Source organism: Anser cygnoides, chromosome 8, assembly GCF_040182565.1.
Source record: "Anser cygnoides isolate HZ-2024a breed goose chromosome 8, Taihu_goose_T2T_genome, whole genome shotgun sequence".
Taxonomy (NCBI): Eukaryota; Metazoa; Chordata; class Aves; order Anseriformes; family Anatidae; genus Anser; species Anser cygnoides.
The window spans coordinates 2576746-2600916 of NC_089880.1; the positions used below are offsets into that span (position 1 = coordinate 2576746).

Here is a 24171-nt window from a genome sequence, read left to right on the forward strand (position 1 = left end):
TCTTGAGTGAGAAGGAATAGAAGCAGGCCATGAAATCACTGAAATTTTATTGGATTTATTGTATTTGTAAAAGTCACTTATTTACTGCATGATTTTATTCCTTCCTTATTTTACTTCTCTTTACAACTACTAGTCACATCCTTGTTCTCTTTTCCTAAACAAGGTATTTTTTAAAAAATAAAAAATGAAAAAACCCCGTGAATTACATCATGATTTATGTGGGTATTCCCAGACAGAAAAATATACTGATTTAATTTGATGGTATACATTTACAGGACTGTCTCCACCAGGGACATAATCCACATGTGAAATCAATGTTGTTTAGCTGAAAACTGTCAAGAGTGGAATTTCACATTCTTATTGCAGGGTGGATAGAACTGTATGTTAAACTAAGAGGCTCCTGCACAGACCTGTTCTGATTTAATTAATGCAAACTAAGAAAATACTGTTAGAGATATGGTTCATCTCTGGAGGTGTTGGAGTCATTGTCCCTGGGGTTGTTAAGGCAAGGTTGGACGTGGTGCTTAGGGACACGGTTTAGCGGGTGATACTGTTGGTAGGGGGGTGGTTGGACCAGATGATCTTGCTGGCCTTTTCCAGTCGTAATGATTCTATGATTCTATAATCTCAGTGTATGGATCTCACTGCTTTTGTTCTTAAGCTCTTCTCCAGACTTATTCTCTACGAGCAGTGTCATCGGCACAGTGCCTTCAAAACTTGGTAGCTGAGGCCATGCCTGAATACTTCTGTATTTTCCATACAGGAAAAGCAGCTGTCCTTCTTTCAGAAGGTGTTTTTTTTGTTTGTTTGTTTTTTTGTTTGTTTGTTTGTTTTGCTAAAAATTATTGGTATTGAGACAAATTTTGTTTTTAAATCACTGGGCCAAATTATTCATTTTTAAGGGTTTGAAAATATTTATGTTCTACTGCTTCAAAAACCAGCCAGGTTATCCTGCTGTTATTAGTGTATAGGTTTGAAGAAAAAACTCTTAATACCAAGGAGTACACAGCTAAAACCATCACTGGGAATTTCCACTAGGAAATTTGCCCCCTGTCTTTATAAAAATAAAACCTAACTGAGACACATGCAACTAATTTAAGAGTATAATCAGCCCAAATGCTGAGTTTTTATACATTTCTCAATATTAACTCTTTTTAATAATGTGGTATGACTAGAGAAGGGCCTCATCTTCCCACTATAGCAGACTTGCAGGAAAGTAGACTACTGTTAAAATCAACATAACGTTGTCCCTTGCTGTTGAGCATTTTGCTTCTCAGATTTTCTGGGGATCTTTTGAAGGAATGGCATTCAAACTGAATGAAGACTTAAGGGGCTGGCACAGTTGCAGATGGACTAAGACACCTGACCCAGCTGTTGCTGACTTTGTTCCTTCTCAGGAACCTGATTTTCTGACTTCTCTGTCTACAGGCTTGCTTTTATTTAGAATGTAAGTGGAAGTGAGCATTCCCCGGGCAGGCAAGAGAGAGGCAAGCCAGAAGAGGTCCAGGCTGAGGTCACCAAAGGCAGGCAGCCTCCATCAACAGGGAGGCAGGCACCTGGGCTCCTCTAGCCCAAGATGAGGTCTGTTTTCTGCAGCCTGGTGAGAAAGATTGTCTCAGCTGTAAACCCACGTATTCCTCATATTCACAGCCAGTTTACCTGAACGTTGGTCAGGGATTATACCTTTTTTTTTTTTCCACTGCATTACTTAAAAACACCCACATCCAAAGCATAATAATGCTTATACCGTTCTGTCTGTATTTCCTATAACCTTTCAGTCAGCTTTTGCCTCAGATAGCTTTAATTTTCTTCCAGATACAGTTCCTTAGTGCAAATCTTTCTTTAAAGAACCAATTTGAGTAAACCTTCAGTGTTCTTCTAAACCTTTGTTTACAAAAGCTTATGTAAGTCTACAGAACTCCATTAATGATTGTCAGTTAATGATGATAAAATATGTGATAGGTATCACTCTGAGGCTCTAGTTGTCAAACTAGATTTTACTTAACAGAAGTTAAGACCACCTGGAAGAGTAGTTAGTCCCATTTACTTTGTCAATTAACACCCTAAGAACCAGCATGCTTCTCTTCTGTAGTTTTGCAGTAGTTCATAAAGGGAGGAAAGGCCTTTCTAAGAGGTTCAAGTCTCTGTCAGAAACTTACTCTCCTTTTCTCTCCTGTGTGCCTCCTTTGTTTTGAAGTGATGAGAATGAAGGTTTGTTGAAATTTCATTTGCATATGCTCAGATTTTGAGGGATCTTGCTAACTGGAATTTTGTAGCTGCTTGGGACCTGTCTGTATATGGTTTCTATCATATTTCTTGGCTGAGTGTTTATGTTCAGAATTTATGGTATGTTCCAAAAAAAAAAAAAAAAAAAAAGGTATTTTGAAGTTTCTAGTAGATGCAAGTATTCAGTCCTAGGAGAATTTTCTGAATTGAAGTCAGATGCTGAAAAAATTTTCCTGTATAAAAAAGCTGTAAAGAAGACTTCATTACTTAGTTAAAAGCTTAAACATCGTTTCTATTTTCTTGTTTTCCAACGTAGCCTCAAAAGGACTATTTTTATCTTCTGTATTTACTAATTTCATGTATTAAAAGGCAGCATAATCTACCAATTAAATTTATGGAGAAAGAATCTGGGATGACAACTTCTAGCTCTTCCCAAGAGTGTTTATTTATCTTTGGGGACATAATTTTTATGAGATTTGTTTTTATTTTTCATAAGCTGTTGATACCTGTTATTTTCCTTATCTCACCCATTTCTTGTGGAACTTGATTAAAATTTGTGTAGTGTTCTAGGCCCGGCTGATGGGAGGGGACAGTATTGGGGGTGCTATTGAATGGAGGGTGCTAATATGTAACCTGACTCTTGGTCTCTGCGATCCAACACCATGACTTTATGCAGAAAATTCATGCAGCATCTAGTGAATTCTTTAATGTTTTAGAGTCTTTAATTGTTAAAGAAGCATTGCTGAAAGGCTTCATAAAAATTTTCTGCTCTACTTCAGAGCCTGCCTTGAGTTCAGAAGGAGGAAATGGTGAAACTGGTGATACAGAATCTCTCCCCCAATAAACAGAGATCTCTAATTCATGTTACAAAAGACCCATATTCCACTGTCAGCCCAATATATCTGCCTGACACTGTTTACCTGAAGACTGCACTGCAGGATGTATCTCAGTCTGAGTACATGCTGGCACCTCCATCAGTTTCCTGCACCTTCTGGAATGAAATGAGCAGCTTGCACAGTAAGTCTAAGTGGATCTGGAGGCATCCATAGCATTTTCAACTTCCTACCATCATCTACATAACAATATAAAACACACTAACAGCTTCTAAACATTTTATAGCTGTCAGACAGAAAGAAGTGAAGCTTCTTTCTGTAAGAGAGCAGCTATTAGAAATTGTTTGAATGGGGAAGGAAAGGAAGAATACACAAGGTGTGCAAAACAGGGAGATGTTGAAATCAGTGGGATGTTACCTCATTAAAAAGAGAGATGGCTCCCTAGAGTACTTTTTATCTGGTATGATGCTAAAATGCCTTCCAGGTGTCTTCATATCAGTAAAGTCCCCTGTACGGTTTAATCTGAAATCTGTAATAGTTGATAAAGCTTACAGGAAGGCTTTGTGATCTTGCAAGCATTTTCCACCTCTTTATTAGACAAAGGGGTGATAATGTTACTTTTTACAAGGATAATGAAATTCTTCCAGTCCACAAATAACGTAGCTTAAAATATGTTCCTATGAATAATCAGTCTTAGGAATATAGTCTTATGAAGACGTATACAACAAAAGGTGTCTTGCATTGTCTTTGTGCTGTGAAAATGGTGCCTATAAAACAGTGGGAGTACCAGTCTCGGTACCCTTACTTACCTTTACAAGCAATGTATTATGTGTTGGCTTTTCTCCCACAATAGTCAGGGGATGGCTTCTGCTGTGGGCGGGGGTGACTGAGCCAAACACGAGTACTTACAGAAGTGCTTTTTGAAATTCACGCTGAATTATGGAGCAAGACTCCGAATTCTTTCGTATTTGTAGGTAGGTAACATTATACAGTGAGATAGACCTTATGATTCTTAGTATGTGATTATGATTCCTAAGCAGTGCTGCAAACAGGTTAAGAAACTAAAAGCATACAGTAAGTTAAGAAAATTAAACAATAATAATCGAAATTTCCTAGTAGCCTAGGAGATGTTTAACAGTGCAAGTGGCTTTCTGCAGAAAGAATGTAATGAAGAGCACTTCAGTATATGTATGAACAGCTGCATAAAGCTGCTAAAGGGCCTAGAATTGTGCCTTAGTTTGGGGGGAAGGTGGCAAACAAGAAACTAGGGAAATGAGTGAAGTTTACACAGCAGCTACCTTAGATTTATAAATGGCTTTATATAATCTGTGTGTAACTTAAAAGCTTGCCAAACAGATATGTATGATTACATCAACATTTAATATTCCTAACAGCCCACTATAAAAACAGAGAAGCAGAGCAGTAGGCATGCAAAACACAAAAATATAAGCTCAAGATATACCACTATTTTTATTGATGTGATAAAGAAAGCAGATAAGGGCAGTAATTAAAATTTAAATGCTGTGGGTTTAGTGGTGTGGTTTTTTTTTTTTTGGTCAGGTGAATTTCACTTACCACTATTAACCATCAAGTAATTTTTAGTGTTGTCAACACTTGAAATTTGTTTCTTCTGATTCTACAGAAATGTTTTTATTTCCACTTATGGTATTCCTCAGACTTTGTTTATCCACACCATATCAAAAATCGGTATTGCCAAGATACCTGCAATGTCAGGGTAAAACACCCATAACTCCTATTTGGTTTCCTATCATCGCAGGTTGTGGATAATGATTGTACAACATTCTTGGCTGCTTCCTTAAAAAAACCACCAGGATGCAGGGCAAAAATTTACCATCCTGTAAATATGTTCAGATCAGCAGACCGTAGTCAGGCCATGATGAATTAATCCTTTGCCAAGAAATCTAGTCAGAATAGGAAAGGATTTTGAGAAGTCTTAATCCATCTTTTTCTAAGAACATTCAAAGTCCACTAATGAGGCTTCCCAGGGAACAGGAACAAGTGATGTTTACAGTCAGAGGCTGCTCTTCCCAACAAAGCAGCAGCTGGGAACAATACCAGCTCTTGCACTAAGGCTCACTGTTGTTTCAAAGGACCTACTTCTGTAAAGAAGTGATGCTACTCTACTTCCCTCCCACTGGAAGGCAAAGTCTTTTATCTACCTGAAGCAGGAATTCTTGCCAGATGTGCAGTGGGAACTTCAGAGTTTCTTCTTAAATAACTTAGAAGTTAGGCATCAACATGTGCCAGACATTTAAAGGTTACAGTCCGCCCCAGTACTGAAGTTGTTATATAGTAGATATATTAGTTAGTTACACACAGTACTACTTAAAGAAGCAATCTATCTTTAGCTGAAATTGTAAATGCTACAAGATAGACAAGCTTCTGAAACAATATTTATATAACACTTTGTCTTTAATATACAAAGGGTATTCCTGGTAAAAGTTGGGCCTCTGAGGTACCCTGGAGACCAGGGTAGATGTAATATCTTGCTGCTCTGACTTGCAAGGTTTTGAGCTGTCAAGCTACAGTCACGGGCATGGATTAACACACCGCACCTTGGCCAAACAAAGGAGGAAAGTAGTTCTTTCAAGTCTGAAGAGAGATAATGGCATCGTGGGGAAAGGACCTCCTGTCCTAACGTAGGTCCTAACGAGGACCTAGCTTGTTAAGTCAGCAACTGTCTGGAGAGTTTGCAGGAGCTGCTGTTACTAGTGCTTCGCAGAGAAGAAGCTTGTTTCAAATGCAGTTACTGCAAGCAAAGATAAACAAGGGTGTGAGTGTACATTTCAACTAGAAACTATATTCTTGATGTTAGGATGTTATCCTAGCAGTTAGGATGAGAAAATGAGAGTCTCATGAGCCTGATAAAGCATGGTAATGGGTTAGTAAAAAAGTGTGTATGTGGGTGCGTGGACAGAAGCTGTTCTCCTTGCCCGTCCCAAACAGGCTTGGAAGAGAAAAATCACTCAGCCTTCTGTGAGGGCATGACTGAAAATACTCTGAAATCTCTGAAGGCAACAGTGTATTTAAAAGGGACTGTAGCAGTTTAGACTTTATAATTCATGGCAAACGAGGTCAGTCAGTGAGACTCCATGGGAGCTGCAATTCACCTGCTCAGTCATTAGCAGAGCTAGGCACGGATCAGTTCTACTATTGCTCCGCACCTATTTTGGAAAAGGGGAAGGAAGGATTCTGACCTTTGCAAAATCTGTTTTGCTTAAGAAATAAATAGAGTTTTATTTGATAGCTTATTTATAGGAGCACTGGACATGCTCAAGTATGACATATAGGCAAAATACTAGATGTCTAAATGGCAAGCCATGTTAACCTGTCCTAGAGCTGTAACATCACAGAAAAATATTTGCTTTGACACAGGCTAAAATCACTACGCTTGTAAAAATATTTTTTGCTTGTGTTTAATGTTATACTTTTGTAAAACACTGTTTTTGTTTTTTTTCAAAATCCATTATTTCTTAGTACACAACTGCTGCAATAGAGCAACAATAATATATACAATTTGCAGTCACAACTAATATTTCTTTCCCTTTGTATCAGAAAGGAAAAGAGGCATTTTTAAACATAATTGCTACTGGATATAGGATTTCCTTAGGCAGCTTTTTTAGGTGAAAAGATAGTATTTACCTAGATTATTTTTCTTTAGTTTCTCTCATTTATTTATGCTAGTATTTCTTTAGACATTTCCAAATAATCCCACTACCATTTTAGGGTTTTATTATTCTCACTGCCCTTTTTACTTTGTTTTTCTTTAGTCATCGCATACGCAGTCAGTGCTAAGTTTTGACCCCATGATGTCAGTCATGCTTCTCCTTGAAATCTGTCATCGTTTCTGAAAGCCCTTTATTTGTCAAATGCAGTGTAATTGGGGCGTTTGTGGCTGAGCTGTGGACCAAGGAACCTAAACTCCTTGTTCCTGGTAGGACACGCTGTCAGCTCACATGCTTCTAAAGCAGACTGCAGATCAGTGGCAAATTTTTCTTAGCTCCCAATCTGTACTGCATTTTCACTTTTTTCTTTGTACAGAAAATCTATCTTGTATTCTTCCTTTGAAGGTCCACTAGCACTGTCTCCACCTTCAATTTACAGTTAAGAGGTTACGGCTCAGTCTTGTCAGTATGACTTTTACTGCTTCACTGTGTTAAGTCACAAATTTAAATCTAGTGATAACTAAACATTCTCCCAATCAATAATACATTTACAGGTATTTTGCTGACTTCAGTTAAATCTAAATGTTATCTAAGCTAGCTTGTACCTCAGTGATATCTGAAGCTCTAAACTTTGCATGTTAATAAGACTAAAACCAAATGTTTTCATTTTAATACCACAAATATGTATTTGTAGTCCAAATATATGTATTGCAGCCAGTCATCCCAGGTGGGATTAAAGTGGGATCAAGGCATTGCTCTTCACCTGGAATGAAGTTATAAAATACCAAAGTAGAATGGTAGAAGGGCTAGTACCTCACTGCTGTAATACTGAGGCCAATAGACCAATAGGAAATGTTCCACCTTAGTAAGATAAGAGAAACTTGTATTTACGTAAGGTAATGCTAGTTAGGATTCATAAGCTCAGTGAGACACGTTTGGGTGTGTACTGTGATGATAAACACACCTTCCACCCAAGAGACTAAAAGCTTTTGGCACTAATGAAGAGAACGATCGAGATAGTAATGTCTGTTTATTGCTTAATGACCCGGTTTGCGTGTGCTGCATCCGCTCATAGATATTACCTTGCGCTTCAGCAAAGATTACAACAGGCCCTTACAGAAATATATCCGGGTGGGTGCACATACAGAGTTTCTCTCCAGTCTTGTTTCATGACTCACATAAGGATGTATTGTAAAGCACAGTGTGAGGACTCAGGAGCACCTTTTCCTTCCAGTGCACTAGCAGTAACACTACTAAGCAGACTAGGCAAAGTCCCTGTGCCCCAGTGCCCCTCATCTTGGGGGCTAGGTGAGAAATAAGGGCTGGTTTCATGGCAGCAAAAAGTCTATAAAAATCTATCAGAGGGTGTTGTGGACAATTGTTTGATACACTACAGCTGTTTCACACCCTCAACACAAGTCTCCATGTAAACTGTACTGTCTAGCCCAAACTGTCTGGCTGCGGTTTGCTGACTTAGATTCACTCTGTTTATTTCCTGGTGGTTGGTTTGTTGTACAGTTCTCTCTCCATCCCTTTCCATATTTCTTCAGAATTGTGTGTTTTGTTGCTTGTTTTGGCAGCGATCTCCATAGTTAATGGTTTGATTTATGCTGTGTTGCTATTTCTTATCTTAAGTATTGTAATTGATACAGCTGGTCGTGTGTGTGCCCTTCCTTGGAACAATTTTCCATAGAGGGAGAGGGGGAAAAAAAGATAAGGGCCTATTATGACTTCAAAAACTTATCATCTGTTATGGTTTTCTTATGTATCTTCTACTGTATTAGTAATTCAGATTAACCACAATAGATACTATTTAGTTGGTTTCATAGAGGTATGCAAATATGACTGGGATTTCATGGATCGCAGACTTTTACAGTTATGGAAGGTTGAATACCTGTGATAAGTTTTTTTTATTGATTTATTTTTGGATAATACAACTTTTAAATGAGTCATACAGCAAGGAAAAAATGGGTACCCATCTCACCTCTCTTTAAGGTACTTGAGAGTGCCTGGCACTTGGTAGATACACATAACAACAATGAATCAGATGGTTGTTGAATCATTAGAATTAAACAAAAGATGGTTAAAAGTGGTAGTCAGAATTTGTCCTGAAATAGAGTCCTGCAGCACCAATCCAAAACTTCAACAGGCCAGTAGTAACAAAACAGGGCTTAATGTAATTCTGCTGTTTAATTTCTAATTTGCACTGTCAGTATTGTCTGCAGTACCTAGTGAGTTACCTTTTGTGTTTGAGGATCTTCTTGTCAAAAGATTATTCAGTAAGACTGTTCTGAAGTGTGATTAATAGGAACTTGCCTTTAAGATTCAGCTTAAAAGTACTGCTACTAACCTTATACTCATGTATACTTCTGTTCTAATGCCCAGGTTAATTTTTAACCTGAATAGTTCTTTTCCTCCATTTGTTTTTTCTCTGTATGGAGAACAGAACTTCAGAATCCTCACTTGTAATGTTAAACAAGCTAAGCTTTCTCCTCTTTTTTTGTCAGATGGGATCTTTAACTACTAGCCTCTTTTTGTGCTTGTAAAACCTCGAGTTTTCCTTTCATTAGTGTGGGTGACCCGTATTTCTCCAGTAATCCAGATGAAGACATGCACAAAGCCACTCATACTTCTCTGCTGGAAATAACTTTTTCCAATGCAACATAGTCACATATATCTTGTTCAGACTGGCAGCAGTCTGACAGCCATTCTGTGATTAGTTAATATCCCAGGACTTGTTCATCTTACAACTTGTTTCCAATAAGGCTCTATTTTATGACAGAAGATTTTGGGGGTTTGGTGGTGTGGGGTTAATTAGACCTTTGTTTTTTCTTTTCTCCAGCCTGCTCTAAAACCTTACAAAATATTGAAAAAGGACTTAATGGCTAGTACTTGTCAGTTTACCATTTTATGTAGATTGACTCGGTAGATTCCTCCCCCAAAAAAAGTGAGAGATGTGAGATTTTTGTCTTGATGTTTTTTTAAGCTTGCTTATAATACATTACTTAAACTCAGATAATAGTTCAGTGAGTCAAAACCCAATGCTTCTGATCAGGTAACTGTAAGATAAAGAACATAAAACTAGTGATTACTTCCAATCTGATTTGAGTATCTTTAATACCTGCTGAAATATGGTGGCTACTTTGAATGAAGAAAGAATATGTGTAGAAAATTAAGTGGAACAGGGAATATAAATAGAAATACTGAGCTCTTCTCAGTTATGAGGATAAGAGGGCATTCATGTATCTTATCTTTCTACTTTTAACTTTAAATACTGAGATTAGGAGTTTCAGTTTCACCTCACCCCCTTTTCAGTCAGTGGAGATAGAACAGGCCTTGCTCTGAATGGCCCTCTGGAGTAGACTAACGTAAAATTAATGGTTACATAGGGAGATGACAAAGAGTAGCCTTATAATTTAGGCTAAAGTTGAATACTAATTAATCTAAATATACACACGTTTGTTCAGTCCACTTGCTAGCACTGCAATGTTGACTTTATTCGTAATCTAAGGCAGGGCAGACAAGTGGGAATGAGGTGTGATTTCTTTCCTTTGTGTGCAGTTCCCTGTAGCCAGCTAGGCTTGTGAGGCATGAGAAAAGAGCATGATAGGAATTCAGAAATTTGGTCTTAAATTTTCAGTGTCAAAATTAAAATACATTTGTCCTGTATTAAATAGTTGAATCCTATCTGTACCTGAGAAAGAACTTATTCAGGTACGAAAGAAGGTGTTATCACTGTCACTAGGTCTTCATAAATTCCTGGAACTTTCTCATAGATGCAGGTGTTTAGGAGGAGTTGCTATCCTTATCTTCTAGAGCTTCCATAGGCATTACCTGGAGAACAGACATAACGTACATTGAAAAACATTTGAAGCTAAAATAAGTTGGTTCTTCTGCAGTTTGCAATCTACCATCAGTATGATGATTACATCATTGCTTCAGAATTGAGGGAGAGAGAACAACTGCAAGAGGTTTCAGGAAGCTTGCAGGATGCAGAGGAAACAGCTCTTGCTTTGTGATGATGTGACGTGAGCTTGGTTCTCTTGCAAAGGAACTAATTTAACTGCGCAGTCTGTGCAATTAGGGCTGTCAGGAATACATGCCAGATAATGGTTTATTTACTAACACTGCCAACTGTCTTTAGCTTATTGTTATGAAAAGTACTGTGGAAGGTTTTATTGAAATTCTTGTGCAAACAGTGTAGGCAGGTTATTGCTGCAAGATGCAATTTGCTATGATGGTACTTGTTATGATGGAAAACTGCACTGTAAACTGGAATAGTCGTTGCCTAATGAAGACGAGAATATGAAGAGAAGGGGTAAAATTTCACTGACTCAGTCTTGGAATACAGTAAGAAAGGAGGGATAGTGCTGAAAGTGATTGGAGGCAAGTAGAAATGGGGCTATGAAAGTGCATAGTGCACCGTGGTGCAAGTGGTGTTTCTAATACTGCATGGAGTTAAGAAATAGCCACCGTTGCAAGTCACGTACAGCGACTGTCTAATGAGCACAGTGGGTGTCAGGTAGAGGAGACAAAACTAGAGGATTTAGCACAAAATTCAACTCAGTTACTGATTCTATGATCCTACAGTTAGTACTATAAAATGCTATTTTAGTGAACAAATGTGGCAAATGAAAAGAGTTTAAGTATTTTATTTACCAATTTCAATATTTTTTTCAAACTGTTCTACTGATATGTGGGGGCTGGAGGATGTGAAAGAGGTTAGTATGCCTGTAATGCCCAGAATATTTTCCTCTATTTAAAACAATCTAGAATCTTAGTATTTCTTTTCCTATAGTGTTTTAAGAATATGCAAGTGCATTCATATAGCAAATTCATGTTTCAAATGAAAATGTAAAGAGCAGTATTGCTGAAGTGATATTCATTTTTTTTGAAAACAGAAAATAAATTCTATACCTCGTGTAAATGGTGTAACTGGTGCAACTTCATACATTAATAGCATGGCAATAATGACGTTGTCTCTGAGCACTGAAAGCATTTCCTCTGTGGGTAGCTTTCCAAGACCAAAATAAAAAGAATAATTTACTTTCCTGGAACGGTCGTTCCACTAATGATGTCACAGAGATTGCCGGGTCAGTGAAGTTACATCTCTGAATAGAACTGTCAAAGCCTGACACGTCGTTTTCTAAATGGGGAAATTTGCATAACTTCCTTAGAAATCTGCAAAGATGTTTTCATGTAAATATCGTTCTTCTATCAGTTTTCTGTCATATAAAAGCAATACAAGCAAAAATATTTTGGAATTGGGAATGTGTCAGTTTCAAAACAGATTTCATGTTGGTTTTTTGGATCCAATAATGTTTATTTTCCCCATATAATTATTGGTCTTGATACGCAGATGAACTAAATGCATGTTAAAGCCATTATCTTCAGCAACTATACAACTTTACAGAAGCTGAAAATTTAATCAAATATATTAAGTTTAAAATGGCTCTAAAAATACAGAATTGCTCTGTAGTAATCCTTTGAAATTCTTGTTACTAAACCATTTACTTTTTGGCTGCTCTTTCTTGTTGGCCCTTTCCAGACTCAACTGCTACTGTAATTAATGATGCTAATATACAAGGTAAGAATATAAGAAATGATACTATAAAATAGTTACATCTGAAAACACTGATTATTTTAGTTAAAGAAAAAATAAACCAAAAAAGAAACAAAACAAAAAAGGAGTCTATTTACCTGTGAATGAACAGGGGGATATTAATGGCAGCAGCAGAACTGAGGAAGAACTCTTAGCCTTCTACTGTATGGGAGATAAATATTTCAGAGTATGGCACACATGATACAAGATGCTGTGCAGTAAGTTTCTGTAGTATTTTGTTTAGTGGATGATTTGGATCCAAGCCCAGGCTGACATACGGTACACAGATGCTGTGCACAGTTTGCATGGTATTTTCTTTAGTGGGTAGTTTGGGTAGAAACCCAGACTACGTCAGTAAAAAAATAAATGCCAGACAAGCTTAGTTTTTTTTTTCTTTGTCTTTCTGTGATTTGTGATGAGGTTTTCATCTGTGTAAAGCTTGGAAAGGCTCTCCTATGTACCCTGGCTCAGGCACTCACGGCTGTTAAACTACAAGAGGATGGTGTAAACACAATGGCAGCAAAAACCATTGGTGTTGTTTGGTTTTCTGTCCCTGCGTGTTTTGGGGGCTAAGCAGCTGTTGGCATGTGGCATAGGCCTTTGAAAGCATGCAGGAAAGCCACGTGAGGGTTTTTTTAGGAAGCATGCTCATGTGGGATCCCAGAGATGTATGCTGTATCTCCTATTCTCCTAATAATGTTATGTGACCCCTCTTTGAATAGGTTGCACTGTGCATTGCGTAGACCTTCCTGAGTTAGGTTTAAATAGTAATTCTAAATAAAATAACAAAATTTGGTGTTGTAACAGATCTGTGCTTCCCCTCATGTCTCACTTACATTGTTACTGGTGGCAGGAGGCAGAGGAGTAAACAAGTAGCACAGCTGGGCCAGGCGTGCTGCACCAACAAGTGGGGTGCTGTAGGGGGAGCTGGGATGGGAAAGAGGAGGCAATCCCGGTAAGGGGCTGGGCTGGGAAGAACCCTGTACTGTGGTCTGGAGAGAAAAAGGCAAGGAAGGAAGATGTTGGGAGGCAGTCAGGCTGAGGTGGGAATCCCAGACCTGTATCAGTTCTCTGACAGCTCCAAGCACACTCCAAGGACCCCGTTTACTTCAACAACATGGTTTAAGCTCAACTAATTAATTCCTCATCAACTCATTCTTGGAATCTTCTTTGCTGCCAGCACCAAGTTGACTGTTGCCTCTCATTCTTCAGGCATAGAAGTCATTTTGGCCTAGGTTTCCTATGAAGTTTTGAATGTTTCCGAGGTGCTAGGATTATGTTGTTTCTGATGCCTATGTCCCTATCACATCATTGCTGTGAGTACACCAACAAGCTAAGTTAATCATTTGCCAGACCTCCAGCTGTTTTGTTTGCAGTCTTTGTTTTGCTGGAAGGAACCTGGAAGACTGAGCATAAGTCATTGTCAGTTGCAAGGGTGTTCTTGTTGCACTGAGTAAATAGAGTCCTAAGACGTTTTTAAATGGAGAAGCTGGTAGCACCAGCTCAATACCAATCCTACAGTGAAGGTGCAGATCCAGAATGATTTCAGCCAATGTAACGTCTGCTATGACCTGATTCCTTCACATGATAAGGCACATACATTTGTACATTCTCTTTTAGGAGAACAGTTTTTACAGCAAAACTGCCAGAATATTGTTTGTATGGAAAAGTAGTAATAGTTTTCTACTAGCCTAGCTCTCACATTTGAGCTACAATATGTCAGACCATGTAGGACCAACTTACATTTAAAATGTTGTGGTACTGCGCTAGAGGCATAATTAAGGCTAGTGATTACAGGAGAAGTAATTGTAGTCTTTCCTTTCCAGGTGAAGAGTAAAAGGGAAAAAAGAACACAGCGATATGTTTTGCAATACTTTCAGTCTCTTTCCTGGCTAGACACATTAACTGATTTGACTCACAGAATCGGAAAAATGATTATCTTTTCCAATTGTTTCACTTTGATTCTTTTTCTAATTACTCAACTATCCCATTTATTTTTAGTCACTATCCAGTGTAACTTTTAGAAATAATATAAACAAAATTAGTTTCTTTTTTGCTGTTGTAATAACAGAAATTATTAGTGTAATAACAGGATCATTTAGAACAATAATTTAAAAAGTCTTCCTTAGTTCAATAATAAGTTAATTCAACCTGCTTACTTGAGAAGACAAAGAAACAATTCCTGCTAGCCTAGAAGAAACTGTCTGCAGAAGAGCTGTTTCTCCTGTCTAGGGAGGCACTCATATTGCCAGCTAATGCTTGGAAATTGAAGCTTGATGACCCTGAAGCTTGATCAGAAATAAGATGCAAATTTTGAACAGTCACTGTAAAGTAGAATATTATATGTACATATTATGATAGTTTATATAACACAGGATTCTTCACAAGACAAAATGTCTTTGAGGCAGACTAATCCTCAGATACTTCTTTAAGCTGCAAGTTTAAAACCTCTTGGACTGGTCTGGTCTGTTTCTGCTGCAGAACAATAATGGATAAAATGGATGGAGTTCTGCCCTACTCAGACTAGCTTTAGTGATACCTTCTAAATTAATCTCTGATTAAAGAAAAAAATTCTGGCCATGTATTCTTGCCTTTTGTCTATACATCTAATGGAACCAGTGTTGCTTGAGTAAAGGTACTATGCTCAAATAACAAGGCTTCACAATTTATGGGCAAATCAGTCAAAACGTTGTAGGAAGTGTGGATTGTGCTGTTGAAAGCTTCATTATAAATACCAATATCCAAGAAATGTAATTTAGTAGTAGTTGTCTGTACTTCGCAAGACTGAGCAAAAAAGGCTTAGTCCTGAGCTAATAAAACTCAACAAATGAGTGAATTAGAGTTGTAATGCCCTTACAGCATTCCAGCTGCCTGTTCTAGAAAACATGGTGTTAATACGGACTTTATTAATGCTTCTTCTTCCTTGTAGTTTGTCACTGTTCTCACATGGATAAATACCAGGAATTAGACTGGACAACCTGAATCCCACCAACCAAAAAGGAAGGGGAAGTTATTGGAAATCTCTTCTTCCTGTCCAAAGAGAGAAGTTAAGGCCTAGTTATGCTTTGCTGCCTTTCTTTCCTCTGTTCACTTTTGCTTGACACTTTGGAAAAAGTCCCAGACACTCCGTGCTTCTGTGCCTACTCATCGGTGGGTACAATGGGTTCCTTTTGCATAACTGTTCCTGTTGAACACTCCTTGACCTCCAATGGATTTAGTTTATACATGCAGATGAGCTCATTCTGGTTTATTTTTCAAGCGATTATAGAGTTCAGTTGCATTTGAAGTTGTTTGCTGTATCAGGTTCACGTACTGATGACTGATGTATGTATTGACAGAAAATGACGTTTTCCCTTGTGATTTCATTTTTAACAAAGTCAAGTTTCATATCCTTGGTCAAATTAATTCTTTAACACCGCTGCTGAAAATCTTTACAGTGAATGTGTCATAACATACACTGTTCACCACAAACCCTTTCAATGAATTAATTTCTGCTGAAGTAAATTATTCAGGCTTTAACTGTTATTCATGCCAGGATCTCTGCTAAGATGACGTGTACTTCATTACAGTAAGCAGAAACAGATCTAATTAATTTCTTCTTGTTGCCACAGTGCAATGAAGAAGTGAAAACAAAACTGTCATTACGTTATTAGCAAGCTTCTTCCATATTTGCTGATATTATTAAACAGCAGCACAAAGAAAGACTTAAACACAAGAGTTTGGAAGGCTACAAAACTTTGTCTTCATGGTAATATTAAGATAGAAAGGTTCACTAGTCATATTCTTTATATTCTTAGAAATGTTTTTTATACAATTTATTATGCAGTTATGAAGTCTGTTATAAGAGCTTGTTAAAAAAATAAAGATTTATGAACTTTATTAAAATTTATTCTAAAAATATTTTTATTTATAAAAGGCTGGTACCATGAAAAATATGTAATTCTTTCTACCAAAGAGAAACTTAGTGCATTTCCTGACTCTTTTAAGCATGACTCTTAGATTTTTCTTCTTCTCTCTGAGAATCTTACTGCTTTTTCACAACCATCTAAAAGCAGAAGCTGGATACAGCTGTTCCGTGTTTTACCAGAAGCACTCTTCCCTAATTCCGGTTGCTTGCATCTGTGACAGCATAAAGCCAACAGTAGGATTACCAGAAGTAGCTGGCCTTCTAATTTGGTCTGTAGCACTCTTAATTATTGACACTAGCATAAAGTGTAAAGCAAAGAACGTGGTACTTTGCTCAAGAACTAACAAATTAAGAAAGAATACCGTAGAAGCCACTGTGCAGGAGATCTCTCAATCCATACTTACAGGGATCCTTAAAAATTATTTACAGGTCAAAGCCATATGAGGGTTTTGGAAAATCCTTATTCATTAACTTAAACTAAAATAGGTATTTGTATCCTTTGAGAAAACTTCGGGACTTTAGCTTATATATTTAGGTACCCTCTCAACACTTCTGTGTGTTGCTGAAAGTTGCATGGTATACCATGCAGTCTTTGAGATACTGTTCTACTTCCATACACATTAAATTCATGCCAAAATAAACAGTTTATCGTGCTGTTAGTCCATATACACCACAAAGGAGTTGATATTTTGAAATTTTTCTGGCAGCTAGATATGCTTGCTTAACAAATGTAAGCCCAAACAATGAACACTGTCTTAGCCCAAAGGAAATTGCAAAAGAGGGAGAAAAAAAAAGAAAAAATAAAACCCCAACTGCCTGTTGTATCACTTAACTTTTTTAAGTGCCTAGTTTTACCTAAAATGCCTTGCCATGTGTGAATATACTTGCTCTATTGCATTCTTAGGAAGTGGTGGCAGGTGACATCTGGTAGTATTCAGGTAGGTACCAGGCAGAATAATACTTCTGTAGAGTTGAAAGAACAATTAGATTTAAGTTCAGTTAACTCCTCTCAGTATATTCCTGTGTCACTTTGTCCCCTATAATGACCATGTGCTGCTGTTCATTGTCAGAGGCCTTTAGAAAGGTTTTAAGCTCTGCTTTGAATAGACCTACAGAAAGATAAACTTGTCATGATTGTACACCCAGAAATATGCACATGAACTGCAGAAAACTCTAGAGTTAGGAGCTTGGGTCACTCTTAAAATGTGGCAGAGCATGAGGAGGAAGTTGCTACTGAATTGGGATTTCCAAGACAGATTTATACAAAGTGATCACAAAACTTGCTGCCTCAGAACCCACCTGTTGTATTCCTGTGATTGAACTGGTAGTGCAAAGGCACAAGACACAGTGTCAGCAGAAGAGAAACCAAAATTTGGGTGTTAGCACTCCAATTCTAAGCTAATTAAAATTTTTGACATGGGGTTGTAGAGGACACTAAGACTTGTTTTCAAACTGGAAAACAAACTAATCTCTCTATAGTCATAGGCAGAATTGGTTTTGGAGAACTGGAACACATTAGCACATCTCAGATCTTGAACAAAGTTAAAAATCATGACGCTTTTAAAATGTATTGTTTACATGTGGGTTTCTAGGTGTATCTACTACTAATAACAAACTCAACTTTTAAATTGCAATACAGTTCGCTTCTCTTCTCTTTTCTTCAAAAGTGATTAAGATCTAAAAAAGCGGCCAAAGTTGTTGCACTGTAAAAATGGAATCAGGTAAACGCATACTCATTTCAAAGCTTAGAAAATGTAGTTACGTTCTTCTAACTAAATAAATTACTGCTCGTCTTGTACAATTAGAAGCATCTCTCTTTACATCATGTATGAATCCACAAAGAAGATTTTAGACGCTGTTTTCCTGTAATGCACCTCTCAGATGATCAGAAAGTAATGGCACTTCCCTCTCATTCTGCTCTGAGCTTGTCTTTCATTACCAGGATTTCCATTTCTCACTTCCTCCTTGTATCATCACATCACAGAGTGAATGGCAGGAGGTTAACTACACAATAAAGGTCAGGAATTTATTATTAATACAGAAAATACTTTCTTCATGTTTCCGAATTTGGTAATGCAGTGGAATAGATCTTGAACGTAGTTACGTGTATAGCAGCTCAGAATGACTGGGGCACTGTTCCTATATATTCTCCAGGTGACAAACAAATCCACTTTCACAGTTACAGACTGCAGTGTTATCTTTTCAGTTAACCATGCCACATCCTGATGGTTACGAAAAGATATTATCTAGCAATCTGAGTACGCAAACTGGCACCTTTCAGATGAAATTAAAGCACAAGATTTTCCCCTGAACATAGCATGTCTTCCAACTTCTTACGGGACTTTCTGGCTACAGGACCAGAACTTTTCTGCAGTAAAATGACCTAATCACACTGCAGATATTCGGCACGCAGTACCAGCCATGCAGGTCTGCTCCTACCTCCCTTGTTATTGCAGTCACAGCCTTCTATTCAGCTCTGTCATACTGCCACTAGATCTGCTCCCCACAGCAGGCGAACCCCCTCCTCCTCGCAGCAATCTCCCAATCTGTAGTTTCCCACTTACTGTCTCCCTCCTGGCTGCCTGACCCTGTACCCTAGGAACTTTTATAGTTAGTCTGAGCATGTTCAGTTTCTCTCATGATGGAGTGCTCTCCTTTCCCAGTTAAACAGGCAGCCTTTCTTTATCTCACCCCAGGACTTGTTTATCAGAATGTACAACATGCCTCTCAGTACACATGGTAACTTAGTGTACAGTGATGTTCTTGAGGGACACTGGGCTTTGCACTTGGCAACTAGACAAACTGGAGGAAAAAATAAATGTGTGTGGACCATGTGGTTTCTGAGAAACTTAGAGAAAGTAAGTAGTTGTACTGCTGGTCACACACCTTCCCGTCAGGTGAGAGGTGAGCTCATGGTGTTCAGGTGTTCCTGCCCTGGAAGCACTGATAAGTTTTTTGGTGGTGGAGGTTCCTGAGTTGGGCAGAGAATCAAGTTTTGCATGTACCTGTTTCTGGGATGGCTAGAATGGAAATAATAGAGCTTTCTTTGCAAAAAATGTGGGATGGAGAATGTTTTGGGGCCTATACATTGCACTGTAACTTCCTAAAATTGGCGTTACTTTAAATTAGCGATGCCACACCCCTGAGCGGAATAGTGCAAAACAATGACTAACACCTCTCCCTATAAAAAAAGGGGCAGTAAATCAGTCAGCCTGAAAGGTTAGAAGCCACTGGCTGTTCTTACACAAACATCCATGAAATAACATTATATCAGAGTAATCTATTGAGCAACCTATTTGTTTCACTGCACCCAAGGAAATGAGGGAGCAGCTGGGAAGAAAATCATGTCTGAGACAGCAGAGGAACATTGGATCCTCTAACACAGGGAGGCAAATATTGCTCTTAAGTTGTATGTCTTTTTTGTAAACTACTGCTCCGATGCTGGTGTGAGTTGGCTGAATAAGCTGAAAGTGGCACAGGGTCTTTTAGTTAACAAGTTTAGTTTAGATAAGATCCCTAGTAAGAAAATAAGCAAGTCATGGGGTGTGAAGACTGACCCACTGGGTCCTTTGGACTCATCTTCATTTTCATCTTAACCTCATCCAACCTTTTCTAATTTACTGCTTAAAATGTCAGGACTAAAATGCTTCACAGCCATTTGTAGAGAGCAGGAAATAGCATAGCACTATAAAAAACGTGCTGGCAATGACAATGGCAAAGTGCTGAATTGTTGAAGCAGTCACAGTTTTTTATATATGTATATTCTCACATTCAGGTGAAATGCTGTCACAAGAGCACTTGCTTTCCAAATTCCCAGTCAGGAACCGTCCCATTTACCAGTGTGTGCAACTACTAGCATGTAGAAATTTAACAGCTTTTTCTCTGTAAATGATGAACACGTGCACCTATATTCAAAATTAATCCTGACAACCCCATGGGGCACTGCCCTTTCATTTTTCACATAGTTTCCGGTATCCCTGGAGAACATCAGTGTGCTCCATAGGAACTGCAACAAGTTCTACTGACAGGGGGACTAGGGTAGAAAAGGTTATTGGGGTCTCTCTTGAATGTGTTGTATAAAATACGAGAGAGTCTTCCCATCGAATTTATACACAACCAAGCGCTTTCGTATAAGTTGTGTATGCATGTTATTAACCAGCGGCTTTGTGAGTAACTAAAAAAAAAAACAGACACAAAGTATGTGGACCTCAGTATTAAATTTTAAAGTATGTGGAAGTACCAGGTTTTCTAGCAGTTAGACTTACTATGATCAGTCACTATAATGATGTCAGCCTAGAAGCTGCTTTGTGAACAAGGCATTCCTATTAAGAAAGAAATTGAGCTTTTTTTTTCTTAATGCAAGCTATAGGGGAAATCAAAGGCTGTGGTAGGTATGTACCCATGCAGCTCAGTAGTTGTTACCTTGAAGAGATGAAGGCACTGGTTAACATCACTCATGTGTTCTTCTGTACCAGGTGTGTATATTTGTGGAATAGTTGATGTTGAGATGTTGTTGTTCTACAGGTACTATATAAACAGGAAATAAAACAGTATTTGCTCTGAAGAACTTACTGTCTGAGCAGACAAGCTAGAGAGAGCTTGGACAGAGGGGGAAGAACAAAGTATACGGGAGAGGAAGCAAGAAGGCAGCTCATGAATGCTAAGAAGCAGGGATGAAATGCTACTCGGAAAGGAGACGAGAGAGAATCAGGGAGAAGGAGAAATACTGAATGCTCCACTTAAACTATACTGAAGTCTAAAAACTGAAACCAGCACCTTCTTTCATCTCATTTTCCTATGTGTTGCAGCGGGAACACTATCTCCTTTCTGCACAGTCTCATCTATTCAGCTTTTTGCAACTGAGGCATCTTATTACGTGTATGAAGCCACCACACTGAGGTCTTAGTGTTGACTGATATACTCAGGTATTATAGTAAAGGAAATAATAATGTAGAAATTATATAGTCTAGGAACAGATGAACCTATGTATACAGATAATATAGAAAAACAAATTCAGCTATCCATCAGTTATTCCCAATGAAATGTTACCATGATCTTTCAACATATTTCACACTTTAGACCTGGATGAAGCAGCATTTCAGCAGAACTGAAAAATATAACATATATGGCAGCTTGTTGAAGCTAGAAATTCATGTTGTTTTTTGGCTAAATGCTTATATGAGACTTAACCCTGATTCCACGTATAATTTAGGTTGGATATTAGGAAGAACTTCTTTACTGAAAGGGTTGTTAGGCATTGGAATAGGCTGCCCAGAGAAGTGGTTGAGGCACCATCCCTGGAGGTTTTTAAAAGACGTTTAGATGTTGAGCTTAGTGATATGGTTTAGTGGAGGACTTGTTAGTGTTAGGTCAGAGGTTGGACTCGATGATCTTGAGGTCTCTTCCAACCTAGATGATTCTGTGATTTCCTTGATTGTATGCAGTAATGTAAGCAAGCTAGAAGTAAGATTTTGATTTTACTTTCACTGTCAGGTAACCTTGGGGCTTGAAGCTCCAAGCAAGGAGTGTAACAAAAGTATCTTATAGCAGTATGGTTCATGTAGGATACCTTAGAAGCACAAACTCTGTGAAAGTATTTTATCCTGAGTATCGTATCTGTACTTACTAATACAGGTAAGATCTACAGCCCGTGCATCTTTGTTTCTTTGAACAGGGATCATTTGCCCGGAGTTTGAAGGCCCTCTTTACTGACATCATGCGGTTTCTTCCTCTGACCAGAATATGAAGCAGGAAGCAGAACGTAGCTTTACCCTTAGGAACCCGTGACTGAGATCCTACTCTGTTTATTCCCTAAAATCTTTATTACTTTAATTAAATGAAAAGGTAAAGATTTGAGAAGCTCTCACAAAGAAACAGTCTAACCCATGTCCCTGGTTGCGTATTATTGCATAACGTATCTGTTTAAAACCCCACATCACTTAATCCCCACCAGGCTTTTCCTCCTTGTACATCTGCAGGTTTTGGATTACTTAACTTTTTAGTTCATACAGTTCAGGCCAAAAAATCTCAGAATAATTTGTGTGAGGCCAAAGCAGTGCAATACCTTATAAGGCATTTCATACCAGTTCCAACGTGTCACAGAAAGCATCTGTGCGTACAGAGAGTGCTTTCCACTACTCATCGTAGTACGTGAGTCAGGTCTGTAATGCCTAGGGAGAGGAGTTAAGAAATTGAAATGGATTTAAGGGGAATAAAAACTATCTTATGAAAAATTAATTATTTCTCTGTCACTCTGAAGATCGTTTAACTGGTATCTTGCATATTATTTCATTTGTAGCAAAAAATACCAAGCCCCATAAAATTCCAACTGGTGTTTAAACATTAACAAAACCTGCTCAGGAAAATACTTTTTCTTTTTTTTAAAAAAAAGAGAGAAAGAAGAGTTTGCCTTAAATTGAGGTTTTCGTTTAAATAAACTGAAAACCATAAATGTTTAGATTTATAATGAAATTTGGTTTAGGCACCCAAAACTGCAATGTGACTGACCTTTAGATTTTCTGCTTTTAGTTTTCAGGAAAGCCATTGGTTAAATTTTATAGCTTATGGGTAGGTTAATTCTTCTTCCCCCTCACTTGTGCTGCTTGAGGGGTGCCTGGACAATTACATGCATGGGAATCAAATAGGTTAATTTAAAATAAAAAAGTTATAAACATCCTATGCCCTTCAGGTGCTTGTAACTCACCATTTCATTCATCCATTACTGTGGGGTCAGCTGCACAGTTCAGACCTTAATGAATACTTCCTCAAAATATGTGGAGAATTTGGGACTGGAATTTAGGTTTGGGCCCCTTTCAAATTCCCAATTCTTTGTAAAAGAGAAGAAGGAGTCATGCACCTCATGGTGAAAGGAATATTTGGGGATTGAAGTAATTCTCTGAAGTTGTTGTTAAGTCTTTTCCCTGTGATTTCTTCAATTAGTTTTAGACCAGACCTCCTCTTTGAGTTTCTTTAAGGTTTTCTGGCAAAAGCCCAATATAACAGAAGTGTGATATCATCGACGACATGCTGAGAATAATGAACAAAACACAGGGGTAGAAAAGACTCCTTCCTGCTGTTTTAAGAACCGTTCCCGGCAGAAACCTTGGGAAGCTGACATCACTCTCAGGCTGCCTTCTGAGGAGCTGAGTAACAATTGCCAACAGATTTTTGCAATAAAGAATACATGTGGCAAGTCCCAGAAGGCAGACTACAACAAGGACCAAGACTTTGACTAGTAATTGTTACCAGCTCCTTCCTACCAGCTCCTCCTGCACCGCCCACTAACAGCTAAATTTTTTTTGTGGGAGTTGAGGGCAGCAATTTCAAATATTTTTTTCTGAGGAAACTATGCCATGTACTTGATTTTTTTTTTTTTTTTTTTTGTAAATTTTAACAAATACTGTTTCATCCATACATGTGTCCAAGCTCTTGTTTTCCCCTTGAGAGAAATCTTCCTGTGAAGGGAGCTGATGAATGCTCTTTTGGAAAAAAAATAAAAACTAGTAGGAGTGGGACTATTTATAGCTGTAGTGACTAAGCATGTAGACTACAGGAAGGAGACCGAAAGCAGTTCTCAGTGCACATCTGTAGGCCATCAGATCACACAAATCCTCGCCACAAAAAAAGAGCTGCTTTTACAATGATCACATGCTACTTCTTTTCAGAAGAGAACATTATGTTATTAGAATACTACCCTCGTAGGAAGTTTTGTCTTTCTGGCAGCACAGAGTTTAGGGACATAACAGTTTGAAAGAAGCTTTAGAACTGAAAGAATTTGTCTATATTCTTGAAGTAGAGCACAAACCAGTGTCAGAGGTTTATACCTTGCATGATGGCTCTAAAATTGATAGATGTCACAGCTCTTAACATATGTCTATTAAAGATGACCTGTTAAATATATGAATAGTCTAAATAATG

General features: G+C 38.0%; 1 protein-coding gene across 4 annotated transcripts in view; it reads left to right on the forward strand.

Annotated features, from left to right (window-relative positions):
• Nucleotides 1-24171, forward strand: part of SLC44A3 (solute carrier family 44 member 3) — a 116920-nt gene that overhangs the window by 26172 nt on the left and 66577 nt on the right. The window contains exon 1 of one of the 4 annotated variants that reach the window (XM_048067264.2): nt 2191-2211. The exons of the other annotated variants lie outside the window; for them this stretch is intronic. Coding sequence (XP_047923221.1) covers nt 2200-2211 — 12 coding nt within the window. The 5' untranslated portion in view covers nt 2191-2199. Of the gene's footprint in view, nt 1-2190; nt 2212-24171 lie in introns of those variants that run through there. 4 annotated transcript variants of the gene reach the window in all.